The 22,080-nt window shown below is 38.1% G+C and overlaps 1 protein-coding gene across 3 annotated transcripts in view; it reads left to right on the top strand.

Annotated features, from left to right (window-relative positions):
* Nucleotides 1-22,080, top strand: part of mylk4b (myosin light chain kinase family, member 4b) — a 29,600-nt gene that overhangs the window by 264 nt on the left and 7,256 nt on the right. The window contains exons 2-3 of one of the 3 annotated variants that reach the window (XM_007570968.2): nucleotides 5,553-5,805; nucleotides 21,633-21,714. In XM_007570968.2, the coding sequence (XP_007571030.1) occupies nucleotides 5,553-5,805; nucleotides 21,633-21,714 (335 nt within the window). Of the gene's footprint in view, nucleotides 1-5,552; nucleotides 5,806-9,765; nucleotides 10,141-19,579; nucleotides 20,782-21,632; nucleotides 21,715-22,080 lie in introns of those variants that run through there. The other 2 variants (XM_007570969.2, XM_007570967.2) reach the window with 2 other exon arrangements.

A 22,080-nucleotide genomic window follows, 5' to 3' on the forward strand; every position in this document is an offset into this window, starting at 1 on the left:
GCTGATTCAGAAAGACATATTGGTTCAGAGACATAAAATACCATGAAGAGGTTATTTAACTTTTTTTTTTCCTGCAAATACCAAAAATATTTGATAATTTTTCCTTCAAACAAAGTAATCCACAACTTGCTTTATAGCCATGCTTTAAATTCTAACACCTGGTCTCTGGCAGTATCAGTTGCGCATAGTACACAGCTCCACTTGTCAAGTTACCACATATGCTGATTTATTTAGAGCATGTTTAATGTTTTTGACAGACTTTGGTTAAAGATGTATTAATATTTAAACTTTTTTTTTTGTGGAAAACAAACAAACAAGCAAAAAAGAAGCATGTCAACTCATTTGATACTAACTCCAGGAGTTGAACCACTCTCGGCACATTCTGAGACAAAAATGATCAAATTTAATAAAAAAACAACATTGAAAAGAATCAAACTTCATTGGTTAAAAGTGGAAACTGGATTAAAGGCAGTTTTACAACATAGCAAAGGGCGACTCCATCTGCTGTGGACTAAAATAAGGCTTCTGCTTTGTTCCTGGCAGTATAGTAAAGTCCACTGGGTGGAGGTTCTACAGTTACAAGCTTCTGTAGAGGTTGCTGAGCTGTTGTGAGAGTGGGCTGTGAGCTCTGAATATGTCTATTAGAAAATAGTCAGTGCCAGCTTGTGCATAAGTAACAGCAACAGCAACGTTTGCGTGTGCTGTGTTGCTGGGGTGATGACTGAGTCTGCGTATTTTCCGAGAGGTCAGCTACACTCCATTTACGTTCATCATCTATGTATGTTTTTAGTATGTGCTTCTTGTAGCAGAATTTCTGGGTCACCCAGATCCAGTAACAATTTAGCAGAATCTTAGTTTAGCTATTTGCATCAGAAACTCCAGCAGGCCACTGGTGACCACAGCTTTGGCTTTGATGTGATGAAAGTGTCAATCTGGTGAGCCGAAAAGTTAGCATACGTTGTGTTTAGACGCAGAAAACTGACCTGCTGATCACTTGATATTGTAATGTCAGACCATCCATTAGCAGGTCTGATTTGGTGAAATTTAATAAGCCCGCATTAAAATCGTTGTATATATTTTTGGAGTGTTGCTTATTTTCATTTTTTGAAACTTTTTGAAATGTAATCTCTTGAGGATCCAGTTCAGCGAAGCAAAAAGGGCTGAAAATACATTCTGTACTTTTGGATATAAGTGAAAAGGAAGTTCTTCAGAGTTTGAAATGTTTTCTTGATACGTCCATAGGTCAACCTTTAGCTAGTATGCCTGGCATAAGTACAGATGATCACTTTGCTACAAATATCAATGTATTATAGCACATAATGGATGTGTAAAGGCAGACGAATATTTTATAGATTAAAAATTTAAAAATCTGATAAGCGTTGGATTCATTGCACTTTATTTGGATACTTTGAAACAAAAACTAGTTACAATAAATTGGCTACAGAAGTCCTCCTAAGTTAATCTCAGTACAAAGACAACTATATATATGCACCCAGAAAAACAACAAAAAAACATGTCAACTGATTTTATGCTAACTCAAGGAATTTGGGTCAAACTCTTGGAGTTTGATAGAAATGTTTGATAGAGAAGATTAGTGAGTAAGCAGCATCACAAAAATGAAGGAGCATAGCAGACACATCAGGGATTAAAGTGTGGATTGTGGAAAAAGTAAATATAGGGTCACCTTCAAAAACAATATTATAACACAGCATTTTGCATTACTAAGAAAAGTATGCTACAGCTACAAAGTGTTCCCTTTAAACTGACAGGCTTGGTAGCGACAACACTGATCAGGAAAAAAAAAACATCACAAGGCCCACAGGGATCTGAGAAAGATACACACCTAAACTTAACTCAAACTATGTGGCAAGACTTGAAAATAAATGTGTCCACAGTATAAGATGAAGTTATTTTGCAAAGCTGAATGTGCAAAAAATATGTATTCTCTAGATTTGTACTGCTGGTAAAGACATTCACCAAAAAAACTTGGACCAGTATTTTCACCAAAATTTAAATGCAGCGCACACTTTAAAACATTTGTTAATAAAGAGGAAACTAGCCTTTCAAGTCTTCATTATGTTTTGGTCTATTATTTAAACTAACAAAAAGAAAATGCATTCAAGTTTGTGGTGACAAAATGTGTTCAAAAGCTTCAAATGCAATGCATTGTTCAACACATTTACTCTTTCCCAATCATCTGTTAGATTTTTTTTTTTTTTTTGTCTCCACGCACGCACCCAGACACCTACAACACATTCCTAAGGTTAGAAGTTTAATGGGACTTTCCATGCCACAGTTAAACCAGGACCGCGGAGGCCCTACAGAGATAGATACCAGCCAAGGGGTGAAGACAATCCATTTAAAGTCGCCCCTCCTATCCAACTGGTGCTAGACCTTATGTTCTGGCCTTAAAGTTAAAAAAAGACTCCTAATCTACTCTGTTGCTTTTTCTGTACCAAGCACACAGCCAAACACACCCCAGGTCAGTAAGACCTTGAATTACTTCCGCACTTGCATATTAGTATACACCTATACATACATGAATGCCTGCACATGTGCACACAACGAGAGGAACTGTGCACGCAGCAGACTCGGTGTCCCCTGTACCATTTAACTTTGTCATGACTGATAGTAAGTGCAATGTCTGTATAACAAGCTGCAGATGCACAAATGCAACCTTCTGCATGAATATTTGTATTTGAACAATTAGTTCACATTGTTCAGTTGTTCAAATACAACTATTCGTGCAGATGATTTATTCAATTTATCTTTGTCATTAAATTTAGTATCGTGCACCTTGCCTCTTATCCTTTGTTACATAGGATATTACACAAAGGAAAAATAGATATATTCCACACTCCACATAACATACGCGGACACATTAAGGTGAACTGTAAATATAAATAAGAGTAATGTTTGTATGAAGTTCCATTGTAAAATTGATCTTATTGGATTTTGGTATGAATTATTCATAATAACACCAACTACAAATAATTGTACACAACTGTCATGATTAATTTGAAAAGAATATTCTTTCAGCAAACAAAAAAAAAATCTACTTTGTATTTAGATTTCATTTTTTTATTTTTGTTTTTAATTGCTGATCTTTTAGATTTATGCAGCGTTAATACAGAGAGGTTACTTCAACTCAAGCTCTATTTTCCCTGCATTCAGTCTCATAAAGTGAAGCCAATTTTGGAACATTTATTGCATACGTTTTTGATTTACCAAGACTGGTTTTGGCAGAGATGTTTTTATTCTCATCACTGAGCTCTTAAGACACTTAGCACTCTGCAAAGGATTTGAAGGAGACCCTGCTTTTGTCGCTTGTGAAACATTCCCTCCTGGACTAACACCATCCTGAGGGATTTAATGATTCACTGCTTCTTCAGGAGTTATGAAATACATGCAGTTCCTATCAGTTACATTAAAGGATTAAACTGGAGAAGTAATGACACCCACCCTCTATTTTTACAAAGAGAAAATGCAAAATGCCAGGTGTAAAACCTTAATCCCATACAGCCACAAGCAAGACAAAATAGGTAGATAGATAGGTAACTGTTTTTTTTAAATTGGAATGAGTCGAAACCACAAGAATAGAAAGCACACTAGTTGTGTCCCCGTCTACCCGGCAACAAGTCAGGCCTTTCCACCTAATGGTTATTTTTTCATAAATGGAGGTTTTCCATTTCTGCTGATAGCACGCTCAATCAACTTCACCCCTTAACTATGGAAACCTCTAAATAAAAATGACCCTGGGTCAGCTAGCCTCCCAGGAGGAGCAGGGGAACGTAGGGAGGAGGTCAGTGAAGGCATCTCAACACCAGCTGAGCTGGCACCGTTAACACAGGCATGAGAGTTCAAGACATTCCCTGTGCAACACACCACATGTAGACAGATTGGCGGGATCATGGTCGGATGGGACATCTGCTCTGTCTCAGAGTAACCACTCAACATACTTTGCAACTGGAAATTTACTACATGACAAATAAAAACACTTGCATTCTTTTTGCATGCATTCACTACTTGTTCATACTATAACTATATATGTTATAGTGTCCTAAATGTCAGCCTTCAGTCTGTGAATTAGGTGATTGCTCTAAAACACACAGAAACAGTTTAGGATTGAGTAAACTCTATTGAGAGATTAGTACCCCAATCATGCCACTTTATTGCCAATCATATTTGATTCAATGAGTCGTTTTTGGTTGTGTTACACTCCTGACTGCCACATTCTTGGGCCATTTTGCATCTCATGCTATGTCTCATGTCTCAAACATGAAACATAGCATTTCTCATGTTTGAGAAATGCTATGCATTATGTAAAATTGATTTTTTTTTAGCTGTATATCATGCTACAATGTTATTCCCTCATCAGAGATATACCTGACATGTATACCTGACATGTATAACTTTCCAACGCCTTATAGACGTTGGAAAGTTAACAACAAAAACAGTACTCAAATTTAAAGTTGTTCCCATAGTAAACATATCCTCAACATTAGAGCAGTGACAGGTGGATCCCAGACGACTATCACCACTGAATGTGAAATCCAACCTTGAGAAAACCTTTGATTAGAAGGGACAGATCAGGCTGCTATGCACATCCGGAATTACAGCCTCAATCATTATTCTGAAACTACAGCCATGATGTGACGTCTGTAATTGTGAAGAGAAGGCAGAGCATTTACGCTAAGGGGGTATAAATATCTCCTGTGTTCTTCCATTGCTCCCCCTGTTGCCAGCAGATGCCAGAACATATTTCTCCACAACACCATTAATCATTTCATTTGGAATTGAGGTCCCACGGCCCTCTGGAGGAACAGATCAAAGGATCTGGGCCACACGGTTTCAGTATTTCAAAGCTGTTAATAAGGGCTGGGCAAGAAACTCCGTTGTCCTTTTATTACTGAAGTAGTAATCCATTTAACAGCACTTGCTGCACTGCATGACTACATGCACTGTCAAATCATTGGAAAGGCTTACTGTTATTCCTTCTCAAGATGCTATTCAGTTTACTGGTGGCCAAGTAAAAATGGAAAAGATAACTCTGCATATATTCCACCTCAAGATGTGTCCTGCACTCTAAATGGTTCCCACAGCAAGAGGGAACGTTTATGTATTTATTGATAATGTGTAGACTTGGACTGTTCCGGTTAAGAGTCCTGGCTCCAAGACCATTCAGAGACATTTCAGAAAAGACCAGTTTACCGATGCTGACCCCCAGCGTCCATTCCATTGAAGTTAGCAAATCATGGGATATATACTTAAAAACTTTGTGGATAAAATACTCCATTTATGATTTCGAACGATCAACATTGATATTTTGATTATGCCCCCTTTACTAATTCACCAATGTTGTTTCAGATGCTGTGACATCCACTTTAGATATCACAGCATCTAAACTGGAGCAGCAGATTTTATTTATTTATTTTTTTTTCCATCAGTAGAATCTTCTGGACACCTTTAATCTGCTGCTCCAAAGCCATTGAAATTTAGTGTTGTTTGCCTTGACTTTGACTTCTGCTGTGAAATATGTTTTGTATTTTTAGGTCAGATAAGAGGAATCTGTGTAAGGAGAGTGTTTATGGGAAGAAGAATAGTAAAACCCCAAGCACAGCTTTGCCACCTCCGATTCCCATGTCCCCAATCGTTGAAAAGATGGAGGGACTGAAAGAGATCCGGAACCGTAGCAACAGCCTTCGACTGGACCGGCTGGCCTTCTATCGGCATCTGGAGAAGGTGGAGACCATGCGCTCTTTCTGGGAACTCAAACATGTGGAACTGGAGGGAAGAAACCGGCAGGTAATGTGCCCAGACTTGAAATTCTTCATTCTAATAGTCTGCATGGAGGTGTCAGACTAATGAACTGACTGACTAGTGAAGACGTATTGCATCCTCCTTTTCATGTATTTGGCTTTAGATTTGTATTTGAGCAAGTTAAGCCTAATTAATTTGGTTTCACAAAATGATATTGAGTTTCAGTGAGACAAAAAAAAGCCATTTTTTTATTTTTTTATTTTTCACAAGATACTACTTAAGACACTGCAAATTAATTCTGAAGGACACAATTTATCTGCATCTATTCTGACTTTGCGGCCACTGTAGTTCCCTTTTAATAATTCTAGGTCAGAGTGCACGAGGAACACAACACTGTTGTATTCCTCACGTTGATGGAAACATATACGTTGAACAGAGAGAGAGGAAAAAGAGAACTGAAATAACTCACAGCAAACACTACCCCAGTCCTTGACATCTGTTGAAAGGGTCGACACGACCCAACAGGTGAACTGCCACAGGCTCACTAGAGGGTGCTGCCGATCTTTTTATGCTTGGTTGTTTCCTGCTTGAACTTTCTGACTTCTGTCTGCAACACTCAAAGACACGCGTGCTATTTGTCGGAAAAATGGTCCTTACACTGTATCAAATACAAGGCCACACACATACACACACACACACATGCGCACTTAAAGCCTCAGCCCAAAATGAATGCTTGGTATGTAATCAGACTCTCAGAATTACAGACCTTACCACCAGATGGCAGAAGTGGATACCTTTCAAGCTCAGAAGATAACTTCTAGGACTCTGCTCCAGCTGTTTCCGAAAACAAATGATTTGCTTCTACTTTAGTGGTTCAGTTGTTCAATCATAAAAGTCTAAACGTTTTTGAAACAGTTTCTGGAACTAATAAGTTTAGGTGTTAGTAAAACAGCTCTGCTCATATATGGTAAATTATTTGTATTTATCAAGGATCAGCCAAAGCAGCAATGATGTACAAGCTGATATCATTTGCAACACTAATTTTCAGTTTTTTATAAATCAGAATTTTGACAAAAGGAACAAGGACAAAATTAACTGAAAGCAGTCATTTTTTAAAATCAAAAATGCAGAGTGTAACCAACATGAAGATGACAAACTGGTAAATCATGGTTTCTCCTTTTGCTTTCATGAAGATAGGGGTTAACTAAATGCCATTGTTTCCTGATCAGTCTTAAACTGCTATTGTTCTTGTTTAGGTCAAGTCATATCAATTGTGTTTTTTTATTTCTTGTATACTGTGCATGTTGGTATTCTCTGACGTTAGTTTTAGGCGGTTCCTCTTGTGATTTGGAGAATCGTTTGCGTTTTAGTTCAGCTCCTTTTGTGTTCTGTGTGTTTATTTGTCTTCTTCCCTCAGTCCACATTTTACCCTAGATACTTAGCATCCCTATGATAAAACTTACTTGGTTTTAATGTCTCTCCTCACTCTTAGAGTTGAGTTTATTTGTTTGACCTGGTTCAATGTCCCTTTCTCCTCATGACAGTTCTTGCAGGTTTTGCACTTTGTTATTAAATTCCTTTTCAAATCACCATGCTACTCCCAAATTTCTTCCTGCAAAAAAACAAAAAACAAAAACAAAACAAAACAATGTGACACTTTGGAACTACATCTTGGAGATATGATTTTTATATCTATATAAGTATTTGCTATGTATCTCAAAGGAAATTATTTAGACATTTTGGTTTTTTATTTTTTTAGAAAAAGAAACTGAAAATAATGTGTAGAAACATGGATGTTTCATTCAAACATTTCCCTTTTATTCAGCATTTACACACTAATCGAATCACTATTTAAAATGTTTTATGGTTTCACCTAAAATTCCACCAGACTTCAATTTTGAACCAGTTGATTATGCATATTAAGTTGAGAAAGTACAGGTTTATTTGAACCAATTAAAACTGAAGTTGTTGTTCAACTTAAAACTCATTAAAACCTTGGTGAGAGTAGCTTGTCAACAAATAAGCAAGTAGGTATCTTATCCCCCTTTGGGATCAACACATTCTATTCTATTCTATTCTATTAACTACTTATAAAAGTTCTGTGTCAGCTAGCTGGGAAATCCAGGAACTGTTCTGTGCGCAGACTTGAAGTATTTTTTATTTACTATTTAGTCCAACTGTAAATCAGTTCTGTACGCAACGTGACAACAGAACACGTTTCAGGGAAACATTCTGGGTACATGTGAGGCACCGTATGTAATCTAAGATGTTCAAAGTATGAACAGCTTCTGTTTCTTTACCCCTAACTCTGTCAAAAGATCCATTTTTTTTGCCTTTCAGGTACCCGTCTGTTGCTTACACTTTTTCTTTTCCTGACACAGAAAGCTGTTTGGTGATTTCTTAGAAATAAAAGGACCAGTTACCAGAACTATGTGCTTAGTAACCGTCCTGTCACTCCATCCCTGCTGCTCACTGTAGATATTCTCCTCAGATTCCCGGTGGGAATATTTATCCTGCCTGGTTCCCCGAGTGGCTCTTGAATTCCACCAGCTGTTGAAGTATGTTAAATTAAAATGCTTGGAGTTCATACTTTAAAATACCTTTTTGGTAAATCTTAAGCACACTGTTAGCACATGAATTATTTTTTTTATTTTATTTTACTTATTATTTAATGTTAATCCTATCTCCCTAACCCCGTGTGGCTGTTTGCTACTGTAATCTGTCCTCTGTATAAATACAGCTGTTCTCTGAGTGCCTTATAGATTTGTTGGAGAACATTACACAAAAAAGCATCACGAAGACCAAGAAACATGGAAGATGGATCAGAGTTAAGGTTGTGGAAAAGTTTCAAGCAGGGTTAGGTCATAAAATAGAAGCTTTGAACATCTCATGCGCTGCTCATTTTAAATCCCAGATATGAAAGGAGTAGATCACAGCGTATGCGAATGGCCCAATTAAAATTCATATCAAAATTAAGTTAATAATCTGTGGCAAGACTTGGATGTTTAGACATATTTTATATTGTCTGGCTGAGCTTGAGCTATTTTGCATATATTAAAGGCCAGAAATCTCATTGCAGTGAAACCAGGTTTCACAAGGTATTTATTTAGGAATCTGCATTAAAACGTACCACCTCTTTTAGATCTTTTTTTTGTCAGAAAAAAAAAAGGAAAATTATGTTATCCTTCTATTTCACAATCAGTCACTACTTTGTGTTCAGTCGTACAAAATCCCAGTTTCATACATTGGAGTTCTGAGCAACGTGACAAATCTGCTCTGCATAAATCAGCCGCTCCATCCTGACAGATAGTTGTCATGCATGCAGATGCATTTGCAGCACAAAAAAGAACCTCCACTTCTCTGCCAACAATGCGAACATGCTTGTCTATAAGTAGTGTGTCAGCTGCAAATACAGCGTCCACACGAGAACAGTACTTTTCAGAACATTTCATCTTCTTTGGGTGATGTTTGTTAAATTTCACCTTGTAAGTTCACCACACTGTGCCCCGAGTGTCTTTATGAAGAATGTCTCTTTCTCACACGTGCGTGGACACTTCACTCCTCTGAGAAAGACATCCACACTTCAGCTCTTGTTTTGGTGCCATCTGTCCAGCACGTTGCACAAAAGATAAACTTAGCACCACACACTAGAAGGTGTTTGTTTGCAAGTGTGCTCCCGTATCAACTTGTTGCATCTGCAGCAGTGCATGTACAGAACACTCGATGGGATTCAGAGGCGAAGCTGTGGCCTGCAGCCAGTTTATACCGGAGATCATGCAAGTTTGCACAAATTGCTGGCTCTGAAGATGTGATGATGCATGTAGTGTCTCACTAGCATACCACCACCACTGACGGCGGCGGCGGAGGCGGTGGGCATCCGTTTCTCTGTACAGCAACGATACCCAGAACCCAACACCACCTGTCCCGACCTCGTCTCAGAGACAGCATGTTCTTTCCTTTTAGGTCCTGTGGTGGGAGGCAGGGAGGAAGCCAGGTTGAGGGTGAGTGGGTGGGCCGGTGGGCGCCTTGACAGCACAGAAACCCTGTCCTTGTCAGAGACTTTAGTTAGATAAAGACTGGACATTTATTGCCGTGCTACTGGAGTCCAGCTATTTCATAAGAAACAACTGGCGCGCCAGCCGAGGCCTTGCTGCCTGAGATCCCAATATACAGACTGAGACAATACTGACATTCCAACATCCTCAGGCTGACAAGAGGGACAGGAAGCAGAACTTTTCCAATATGGAGAACTTCCTAAAGGATAAAGATATTTGGATATTAGGAAGCGTGTGCCTGGTGGCCACTTTTCTTTGGAGGCGAGTGTGGAACGTATTCTCCATCAGGAAGGGAGGAAGGACAGCACGGCATGCAGAAGCACAGGTAAAGCAGGAAACAATGAGATCTAAGCAACTGTGCAACAGGTGATCCCAGCACAGGATGGTTTAGTTACCTGCTGAGACAGTGGAAGTTGCTCCTCTGTTATCTCACTTTCTATTAAAAATTACAGAAATTCAAAAATTCACCAAAAAACTAGTTTGTCGTGGAATATCGCAACAGACATGTTCCTGGAAAACGCTCTCAGATTTTCAGGAAAATCCACCTCATATCTTATTTGTGAAAACCGATTTGTGAACATTGGAATTACTCTAGGTCTGACATTGCCTGTAGGTATCTTATTTTTGAAACTAGACTCTGAAACATCTGAACTCAGCTATGCTGGTGTCAATTACAAGTAGTTTTTAATTTCACTCTAGGAAATCCAGAAGTAGTCCCTCACTTATACACTCAAACACTACCAGATAATGAGATCGGTATGTGGAAAGCAGATGTGGAATGTGAATACAATTTTTTGCATCCGAGACATTTTTGTTTACTTTTAATTTACTGTTGAATTCTACTGATAAGAAATATAAGCAATATTAATTATATTTAGTCACTCTCCTTCCAGAGAAGACAGTCAAACTGGTTTAAGCTGTTATGCTTAAACCAGTTTACTGTGTTTACATAAACCGGCATGTGGCAAATGTAACTGACTCCTCATAAAATTTGGAGCTGTGATGCTTTTCAGCCTCGACTACTTCTCAGTGACAGAATAATGATTTTACTGCTCCAGCAGCATGATACTGGTGCATGCTTTGTAATTTAACTATGATTAATGGGGGAAAAAGCAAACAAAACTTTTGTTCTTTCCAAAGTCCCAAATAAAATCCCAACATCCATAGTCAAGCTTATTTATGCAAATCCAAATACATGAACAGCTAAAATGTCCTATAAATTACTTTTTGTTATTTTAAAAATTGATCAAAATCACTAGAATTGTAATGTATATTATATTTTATTTAGAGTAATATCTGTTGCTGCTTCTTTTATACTTTTAAATAGTTACTCTGACAACATAATTTCTGGCTCTGATCTTTTATTACTTAGCTGTTTTAGGGATTCTGAAATTCAGTGCAGCTCTTAAAAATATGGATCATGGCATTTTCATGTATCATTTGCAGCATTGTTCATTAATAAATACATTTCTCTCATCTGGTTTAAGTCTTATTTGGCACACAAAAGCTTCTCTGGTGGCCTTTAATGAATCCTGATTTTTTTAACGACACCCTACCCACCAGTGAGGCCTCTGAAAAATTTCTTCTACCTTTTTTTTCGCTTTTTGGTTCTGTTTCCAAAACTTTGCAAATGAAAAAAGCCCCAGCATTGAGATCCTGTACCATAACTAGCAGAAGGCATGTGGTGCATTGTCTGGTATCCATGCTTTGTTTTTATGCTAGCTCTATTTGAACAGTTTGCTGTTGAATACAACCCTAATCTGACCAGAACAAGTTGGTTTATGATAAGGACTCAGTATGTTTGCAGACTCATCATGTGGATCCTTTTGATGGCAGGACAGAAACAGGTTTTCCTTACCATGCCTCCCAAACAAGTGGCTGGCACATCAAATGCATCATTTGATTATTATAAGACACTCTGTGATCCCAAGATGCCCCTCTGTGCTTCAGCACTCTCACCGTGAACTTCAGAGATTTTTTATTTTATTTTATTTTTTTTGCCTCATTTACCATTCAGCTATCTGTGTGTGGTTCAAAACAAACAGGAATCACTTAAAAATAATTGTGATACATACAGTAACAAAACTTCCCTGTGTTATCTATCAGCCTTTAAACAAACAATATTTTAGGGATGCTTAAAATCAGAAATGCAATGGAAATAATGTGATTAGTCATAAGAACTGCTCATGTTGCATTAATATGACCTTGTAATAAGTGAAGTTAAACAAGAATAATAAAATTTATCAGCCACAAACCCATAGAATACTTGATTTTCAATACATTATATTTTCTCCTGATTTTAACTGTGAAATTTTGATGTATGTATTTTAAAGCCAAGCTGCTGAGCTTTATTAAACTGTAAATGACTGTTGATTTTACTGTTAATGTATAGAATAATATCTCATCCTCTAAACCTCAGGGTCTGGTTTTTATGAGGCACAAATAAATGTTTTTGTACCAGGCTTTTATAGAGTAAGCTAGAGCTTGTGTTAATGCCCTGGTCTAATGCGCAAAGGGCTTGGACTCAGATTCTCAGACTCACTCGACTCAGCTAAAATTAGCACACAAATAAAAAGAGTGTGGACAGCGGAGAGCCTATAGTTGTTTCACATGTTGGGTTGAAGAAAGTAAAGTCAAAAATTAAAACTTACAACGGTTAGTTTGTTTTACCAATGTGTTGAGAACAAAAAACTCTTAGGCCTACACTATTTTGTTCTTTGTTCTGTTTAGACCGACAAAACAAAGCTAGTTACCTTTAATACTTTTGTGTTAAATGTAATTAAAGCAATAAATAAACTACATTTCTAATGTACCTTCCACCGCATAATTATAATTAATTTCCATAATTATCATTCAATCTATATTTTTGTTCTCATAATTACAATTCTATAGACAAGACTCTGTAGTCATGTATTTTTATATCGAAAGATCTAACTCTTAATCTGAGTTCATTTATTCAATGTTTGTGCGGTGTCACTTGAGAACTGAGCACACTATCTACTTACCAACTGGTTGTTTGGAAATGATGCCCTACCATCACAAATGCATACACAAATCTAAATGTCTGGATTTGGCTTAATGCAGCTAAGAACCTAACTGTAACTGTGTTATTTAGTGACAGTCGATAAGAGTCTGGTCTTATCTTCATGAATCTTGACTGAAGTGAACGTAGAAAATCGCGTCATCCCCACTGTAAGTGTAGTGGAGAATCTGTAATGCTGTGGGGTTCTTTTTCTTCCATAGACCCTTAGAAACCTTGTTAAAGTGAATGTCATATAAATGAATAAAAGTCTGATCTCCTCGATCAGTAAACTGAAAATTGATCATCACAGAGTCTGTCAGCACTACAACACTTGTAAAGTCCAATCAACACTGCAATTGTTTGATAAAAGTAGAGACAACTTTCTCAGTCAAGTTAATTTTACAATTACAAATCTGGACCTCTAGGAAAAGTGCTTTATTGTCTGTTGTATCACATTCATTGTTCCTTCTTGGACCATTTTTTGACTTAGCCATTTTCCCTGGCTAAGTCATTCCAACTGTAATGTTGGAATGCAACATTACAATCAACAGCATAGATATTTTAGGTGTTCTAGCAAAAACACATCTGATTCAGTAAATGAAGCCCTTAGCTTGTTATATTACAAGTTCCTGATTTGCAAATATTTGCTCTTATGAAGTTTTCTACCAGAAATGGCAACCCAAGTTTGAGTCGCCAACTCGAGTCGCTCCTGTGTCGCAAAAACTGAAGACTTCAGACATAGATTTGAAACTTGAGTTGGGCTTCTCATGCGAGACTCGAGTCTTTTTAACAGTTTTTACCTCGTTTGATGAAGCATGAAAGGAAGCTGACATGTGAGTTCAGTTTGAAGACTGAGAGTAAATGCGCTGCTTTCGCCTGCTCAACTCTGCCCTCTCAACTGGTGTCTTCTTTCAAACGTTTACATAACTCATTAGCAACACAGGTCCAACAAATCCTTGTGAAGCTAGTTATAAAGAAAAACTGTTTCATGAAAGGCACATATCCAAAAGATATTTTTAATATCTCATTTTGTTTGTAGTGATCATGGTTAACAGCTCCTTAATTTTGACAAGGACCAAATTAAATGATTTATCAACTTGGGTAGAGGCTAAATAAAGATATATCAGCAGTGTAAAGGAAGCTGGAATGAGTTAATTAAGACCTGGAAACATCCCACAAAGTATCAAATAAATACAACGTAACAATGTAAATAAAATGAAATCCCCAAAAAGAAACTAGAATGTTAAGCAGTAAACTCCCAGGGATGTTCCAGAATGATCTGAACCAAACAGAACATCAGGTAACTCTAGGATTGTGCCGTTTGAAGCAGGTGTGCAATGCTTTGTTGAATCCCGCAATTGATTTCATTTCAGTATTCTGTCTTCTTCTGTTCCCATTTGACAGCAATTGTGTTGAATCTGGTGAACCTAAAACCAGACCTTTACAGACTCTCACAGAACCAGCTTTTAAAATTTAAAAATGTGGTTAACAGCAGGTTATCTGTGGTGTAACAGTGGTTGGCAATTCAACAAGATGTTTTCAATAGATATACATTTTAAAAATTACATGTTGTTATACTTGTCAAAAATTAAAAATTATGATTTTATGATTTGACTAAGTTTGTCAAAAACAAAACAAAAACAAATTAGAAATCTGTAATAGGAGAAATCATTTGATCCAATACAAATAAATGAAAGCTTCATCTTGTTATATAGAATGTTCTTAAATTAGATTCCTGCAATCTCATAAAATAAGTATTAATTTCTCACAGTCATGACAAGTTCGGCTCCTGTTTCACAAAGTTACTGCCATCAAACTTAAAAATGATATACTGTAGATCTACAGTCAATGTCGCTGTGTAAAAGATGTACACATATGACAGTGTTTTTTCTCTCTCTAACTAAATCAAGACAAACATTAGCAAGTTGTAGCTATAAGTGAAACATTTGATAGAAACAAACAAAAATATGTTTTCTGAAGGAAATTTTAAATAGGAAAAGTGTTTTTTTTTTTTTATCTGATTTTGAGCTGAGCTAATTCTGACATGATGCAATAGCCGACAACTTATTCTTAACTGTAAATGGACTTATTTATGATCTGTCACCATGTACAGTAGATATTACATGACACCCTGTGGCCATCTGTAATGACTAGCATGCATTACAGCAGCAGCTTTGTGTTAAAAGCAACGAGAAAACTGCATGACCCCAAGGCGAAATGTTACTGCTTCTAAATTCCTTCAACTCTGGTCAGTGCGGTTGTCGTCTGCCCTCCAGTGGTATCAGTGTCAAAGTGCAGCTAACTTTTGTTCAAAACTTGTCACAATAATTTACTTTATATTTAAATTGTATATATTTTTTCTTTAATTTGAAAAAATCATTTCAAAATTCTTTATTGCCAAATTTTGCATTAGTTGTTAGTTTTTAGACTAAAATCTACATTTATCAATGTGTCACATATAAAGGATTAGAAATGTTTTTTTAAATCGTAAAATTGCATAAAAGAAGAGTTCACAGGGGCGGTTTTAGCTTAAGATTTAGCTGCATATGCAAAGCCTTCACTCAACTTTTACACACTTACTATGAAACATTCCCATTTTATAATGTACATAATAATAATATACAGTGACATATTTATTGTACAATTGAGTAGTACTGTCTAGATCCATCAAAGCTGTAGGAATGGGTTGCAGAGTATTAACAAGCTGTAGAAATTACATTGTTTTAAAATATGTGTTACTCTGCAGCATAAATGCTACTTATTTTGCTGTAAAAACTGATTTAAACAAAGCAAATAAACTCCCAGCGCGTCTCAGAGCAAAATGTCAACAAAGACTTTGAAATACAATCCTTTGACGAACAGTTGTGTTCATGCTGCATGTCACTAATGAACTGGAACGCTCTGGATAGTGAGGAAAGGGGGTCTTGTGTGCATCTATTTAAAAGTCAGTCAGAGAGCACCCGGGGATGGCTTATGTAACACATTTATTTACAAGCTGGTTCTGTCTCTCTCTCACTCTCACTCTCACATATTCTCTGCTGGCGTCACACAGCAACTGTTTTCCGTGAAAAGAATTTGGTTAATGCTGACCTGAAGTAGAAACATGGAGAGCAGAATGAATCTTATCGCGGTAGCTAAAATGTGCTAGAACAATCTGTCGTCAACCAGTGGTGACAACTAAATATTTGCCCCACGTCGGAAGCAGCAGGGGGAGCTGTGGAGATTGTATTCAGTCTTCCAGGCGAGTTACTCACCACATGTTCATTGTCACCCTAAAACAGTGGAGGAAATGCTTAGATTGTCCATCCGTAGTAAAGAATTGAGCATAATATGGTCAGACTTGAACATAATATGGTCAGACTTAAAAAAAAAAAAGACTTTTACATTGACTAATCCATGACTTCCTAATTCCATTTGTATTAACTATGAAATGACAAGAATATCCATTACTTATAGTTACTCTTTAAAGATTTGAAGACAAAAGAACATGCTATCTAAAATGCCTACTTCCCCATCTCCGATCAACAAAGTGATTAAAAACTTTAAGACAACTGGAATGTGCCACCACATACAGGGCGAGGATGATGATGCAGGTAGTAAAAACATGTAAATCACACCACACCCCAGGAAAGACTGGCGTCATAGGTGACCAAGTTTTTATAGCCACTAGTGCAAGCTATCAAAAAGTATTTCCTGTCCAAGGATACAGAATTTGCTAAATTCTACTGGGACTTTAAGTAGAACAATGCACTTTAGTCAGAATTATTTAAAAGTTCATCAGCGGATTCATGCAACACAGTTTCATTTTATCTTGGCATTGCTGGCAGATTACTATCCATTTTGTCTTGTTGTTGCTGTTGAAGTTTTTCATGGTTTCGCTCATTCCAAACGCTGCACCATAAATGCTTCTTAGTTTCAAAGTACATACTTGGAAGGTCAAAACCTAAACACTGCAATGAGACTCTGCTGCATCTCAGTTACTGACACTTTCTATGTTTGCTCCTTGTGTTTTAATCTCTCTTTCATCACATCAATATTTCACGCCATAAGTTTAAGTGAAACCCACTGGCTGTAAGTAAGGAGATTAGGATCCTTTCAACACAGTTACATGAAACTGTTTTCAGCAACAACAAGCCACAGCGGGGTGGGAGGGTCAATATTTCAGAATGGTGAATCCTACAAAGGCAGAGATGCCGCTTGGGAAGGGCTACTCTGGAAGGGTTGGGGGGCCCGATGGAGACGTGGGGGCCCTGGAAGATGCTAAAGATGAGAGATCTGTCACTAAGCTGCCATCAGTGCTCGTAAAGTTTATATTTTATTACAAATATTTTTTCATTTATTTGGACAAGCAAGTTAAGGCCACTTTCTTTTCTGAGTAATCAGAGCTACATGAAATCCAAGCAAATAATTATGTTGTGCAAGATCAATCCAAATATCACCAATTGTTTTCAAAATCAAACTATGTGAAAAATCTGGGTGAGTTTCCAAGTAAGAGATCACTCTAAATGTAAAACACACACTCCTAAATTTCAGCTTCCTCTTACCAAGCTACTGTATTTCTAAATGTGGACTCAAAACAGCAGCTAATTATGCAGTAGCACATGTTTGCTGCTTGTGACACGCTGTATAGTCGTAGCTCCGGGGTAATGCCACCAGAGTAACACTGGATGAATGGAAAACTTGTGACCCAACGATAATTATTGTGTGTTGTCTTTGTCTTCCTGCTCAGTAACTCTATATGCAGTAAGAGTAGCTCAGCAGCATCAGTCTCATTCCTTAACAGCTTTCCTTTCCTGACTGACTCTCATCTTACAGCGCAACCTTTTCCTAACCGTGGGGATTTCAGTGATTCCCTGACAGAGTACAGTTAAACCTCTTGCTGAAACCAGTGGCAGACCAATCAGCTACCACTTTCCTTCTTCTGCGATCGGTCTCTGTAATGAAGAAATTTGAAGTATGATAAACATTAAAACTTCATATACGATGGGTTCTGCATGTTGTAAAGTATTACAAGACTCCGAAATATTAAACAGTAGTGCAGTAATTTGTATTAATCAAGCTCATTGTGTCTCTTTCAGTGAAATACAAATGACCAAATACTTTAAATACAAAATGAAAGAATTAAACTTTAGTAGCGAAATATGCGGTTTTACTTTGTGGGTTTACAATGAAAAAAAAATAGTTGTAAATCTGAAAGGACAACTTTTGAAACTTTACAAAAAGTATTACACCTTGTCCTGTCAGTAATGGCATAATGTACAAAGCTATATAACATATATTGAAAAAGCTTGCACCTACAAAACTGGAGGTAACTTTCTCTTTGCTGCAATGTTCTTTGCTTGTACACAAAACCTTGTGAGGCATTGCCCAACATCATGGTGTAAAGTCTCAGTAACAACTGTCAAAGGTGACAACATATCTAAAGTTTGGCTGACAAATTTGTTCAGTGTTCAACAATTCATGAATTGAATTCAGTAAAAAAAAAAAAAAAACACGGCAGATTTCCTTTAGTCACTGACTTGAGTGCCGTTGACTTTGCAGCAATCCCTATACTGAGCATGCACACGGTGACATCGGAAAGGAAAACTCCCCTTAAACAGGAAGAAACGAAGCTGAACAACTGAATTCAAATCAGTAAGAGTGACTGGAGTTCCATAATTGTCTCCTGGGATGTCAATAACTGGGGATTCATTCCTCACTTAGCAAAACATGTGTCTTCACAGGAACTCCCCAGTGTTCTCTTTTACTCTCACCTTAGTTGGTAAACAGGCACCAGGGGTGCAAGTGTTCACCATGACAGCTGAGAGACTGTCTGAACTGGGAACAGTGCGAGAGACAGAGTATAGGTCAGGTTTTTTCCGGTGCTGACAGATGGGGGCCGGTATAAAGGCGCCAGCGCTTTGTCAGCTAGCCAGGTTCAGATAGAGCTGTGCTGAGATGTGGAAAATTATGAGCTCAGTCTGTGGATTCAGACAAGCCTCGGTAGGCCTTTGCATATCAACTTGTTTGTCAGTTCTTCCTCTTTGGTTCTTGGGAAGAGCACATGTTCCATCTTCCACAATACTTTTCTGCTCCATAAACACCACTGGGGTGACACGGGGATGCCCTGCTTCTTTGTTTTCGTCCAATGGCTTCTCATTCTTCACATTGCGTTCATGCCTTTAATGCATCAAATGAAAAAATATTTTAAAAACACTTTAAACTTATAAGCATGTGTTCTATTAAAATGTAGGCAAAAATTGTATATGAAAGATTCACGACACACTCTTAGAGTTCGAAATATGCAGGGGCAGATGCATCAATATTGTTTTGCAGTGCTGACGCATACAGTGAGTTGAACCAGTCAGGGATGTGAACACACTGGAATTCACCTTGATTCCTAATGCTTATGTGATCCGTTGGGGTCCAAAGTCTCACACAGACAAACACTTGGTTCATTTTGTCTTGCTTTCATAAGGGTAACTTAAAAATTTATTTTCCACAATAGTTTTTAATTAGTTACGTCTTAAATCTGTAAAAGGAGAGATAGCTGCAGTAATGACTTGAGTGCTTCATAAGTTGACTGAGTTGATTATACGCACAATTTGGGATTCAAAAAGAATTTTTGAATTTGAATTAAACTGAACTGGCTAATGTCCTTATTTGAAGTAGGAAGCAGGGGAGCCTACTCCACATACAAAAAAAAAAAACATCCAACAGAAAATTTGTTTAATTTGGTGGTTTTGCACACCCCATTTCTAATATAGCCCTGGTGAACTACCCACATGGCCCATATTAAAAAGTGTAATTCGTTAGGAGTTGCTGATGAACTGCGTTAGATTGTCTCCAATATTTTAGACCAGCATGAATTTTATTTTGAGTTTATTTTTGTACAACTGGACATGAATTGGACCAGTTTTTCTTGCAAAGAGCTTTGACACAATGTTTCATACAGATTGCCGCTATAAATAAAATTAACTAGATGCAATTAAACAACACACTGACACAGCTGATGAAACTCTCAATTATCCCCCTGGGGATCGTCTGTTCTTTTTATGTAGGCAGGACATTTTTATTTGTTTGCTGTACTTCTTATATGGCGTCATGTTTCAGGCCCAGATTCCTGGGATTCTGACACCTGTCTGAAGGGCTTTTCAAGTAGCTCAAATGTCACATAGCTAGCCCACCTACCTAAGCCCCCCTATCAATCCCCAGCTGCACACCCGAGCTCAGAGCTCTTATCACTGGCCACTCAGCTTCTGACGTCCACAGAGGGCTGTTCTTTCATTTAGGGAAGAGCCACCTGCTATTCTTATAACTCAGCTTTGTCGCACGGCATTTCAGGGACAGATTCATGACCTCCATCCACATCCCTTCTTCTGCCTCCACAATGGCTCTTCTTGCAGTTTCCTTCATATGAAGCAGAACCAGTAGATTTAGGTAGTCGCGAGCACTTCAGCACCAGTCATGAGCTCCACCCTGGTTAACTCTTTAGCCAAAGTGTATGATCCCAATCCTCTTCACGGTCAGAAGCTTTCTGCGAGGAAGTTCTCCCTGAATGGATCAGACCGGTTCCAAGCTTCATCCTCCTCCTTTGCTCACCACGACGCAACTCTGCGCTGCATGGAGAGCAGGATCGACTCCCTCAGCTCCCAGATGGAGCACCTGCTCATCATGCAGCAGACCGTCCTGACCCGGCTGGATGGCCTGTCCCAGGATGTGAGAGGCATGGGTCGGGATGTGGCCTCGTCCCACGAAGGGAGACGTGGCTCCGGGATCGAGGCGGTTTGCAGGGATCTGCGAGGGGCTGTGGAGCGCATAGAGAGTCAGGGGCGGCGGCTGGAAGGGGTGGAGAAGCTGGTGGAGGGAACTCAGCAGGTGATCTGCTTCATTGGGGAGGTGGTAAAGAGCTCCAAGCTGGTGGAGATTTTATTCAAACAGCCTGGAAACAAAACCAGCAGGAAGGTGAGAAAATGAATAAAGATTTCTAGGTACTGCAGAAGGAGCCAGTATGACACAGATACTTAAACTTAAAATATGGTTAAAGTCGGATCCTGAATGCCCTGTTCTCAGTAATGTTAAGTAGTTTTCCTTTGTGAAGAGATTGTGTTTTTTTTGTTTTTTTTACTGCTTAGGTGCAGCTGATAGGAGTCAAACTTGTTATCACACCCAGACACTCATGTTTTTTACTATCAGTGAATGGGCTCTCAACTGCAGCTGGATGCAATCACTGCAAAGCCTGTCTGGTCTCTTCTGACTCGGTGATATTAATGCAGCGAGAGATCAAATGATTGTGGTGTGCTGGAACAGAATGTACCTGTGTGTGTGTGTGTGTGTGTGTGTGTGTGTGTGTGTGTTGTCCTTTAGGGGTGAAACATTAAGAACCCTACAAGATGTTTATGCTCATGTGTGTTGTTCAGGGGCTCCTTCTGGCACATTGAACTCATTTCTAGGCATAATCCAGCACTTATGATGCTTCTGAAAGTTTACATTTTCTGTTCCAGATATACCACTGAGGACCCAGGTTGCTGTGGCATTGCTTTTTGCTGCAGAATATGTGACCTTTCCTCTTAAACGGGGAGACATCCACTAAGCAGAATATGAACTTTAAGTTATGAGGCACCACAGCAACAAAACAAACACTCTGTCTCGGCAGCCCCGCTGTTACGCAAACAGAAACAAGCACCTTTACTATTTGAAACTTATTGACATTAGAAATATTACCTTCCTTTCATTAACCTGTGTGCCTTACTAAGATGAAAGTGACATATGTTTTACAGTATGCTATTTCTCCTCCTTTTGCCCCACAAATAAAGGCAAAAGATGACAAGGACAAAGCCAAGCAGAGTGTGAAGGGTGGGAAAGCCCAGAAGAAAAGGAAACCTCAGGATTCGTCAGGTAAAGATAAACTTGATGTAACTCCTGACCACAGAATAATTCTGTTAGATAATCAGCTGGAAGGCAGATGAAGTGGATGGATATCTAGTCTAGGATTGTTCTTTAAAACCAAAATGACGAAAGTGAAACAGGAAAAGCTACTGACAAGTACTGATGAGTACAGAAAACTAAAATTGTATTTAATGGTACTTGCAGAATCCTCCTCACACTTTCCAGAAACATCTTGATCCCACTGCTCATCCACAAAGAGGATACACTGGTTAAAATACTTTCAATGTAAAATCCTTTTAAAATGATGCTATTTAAATTTTATTTTTTTATTTTTTTATATATATTTTTATCTATATTTGAGGTCATTTGAATTTA

This window comes from Poecilia formosa, unplaced genomic scaffold (genome assembly GCF_000485575.1).
Source record: "Poecilia formosa unplaced genomic scaffold, Poecilia_formosa-5.1.2 Scaffold271, whole genome shotgun sequence".
NCBI lineage: Eukaryota > Metazoa > Chordata > Actinopteri > Cyprinodontiformes > Poeciliidae > Poecilia > Poecilia formosa.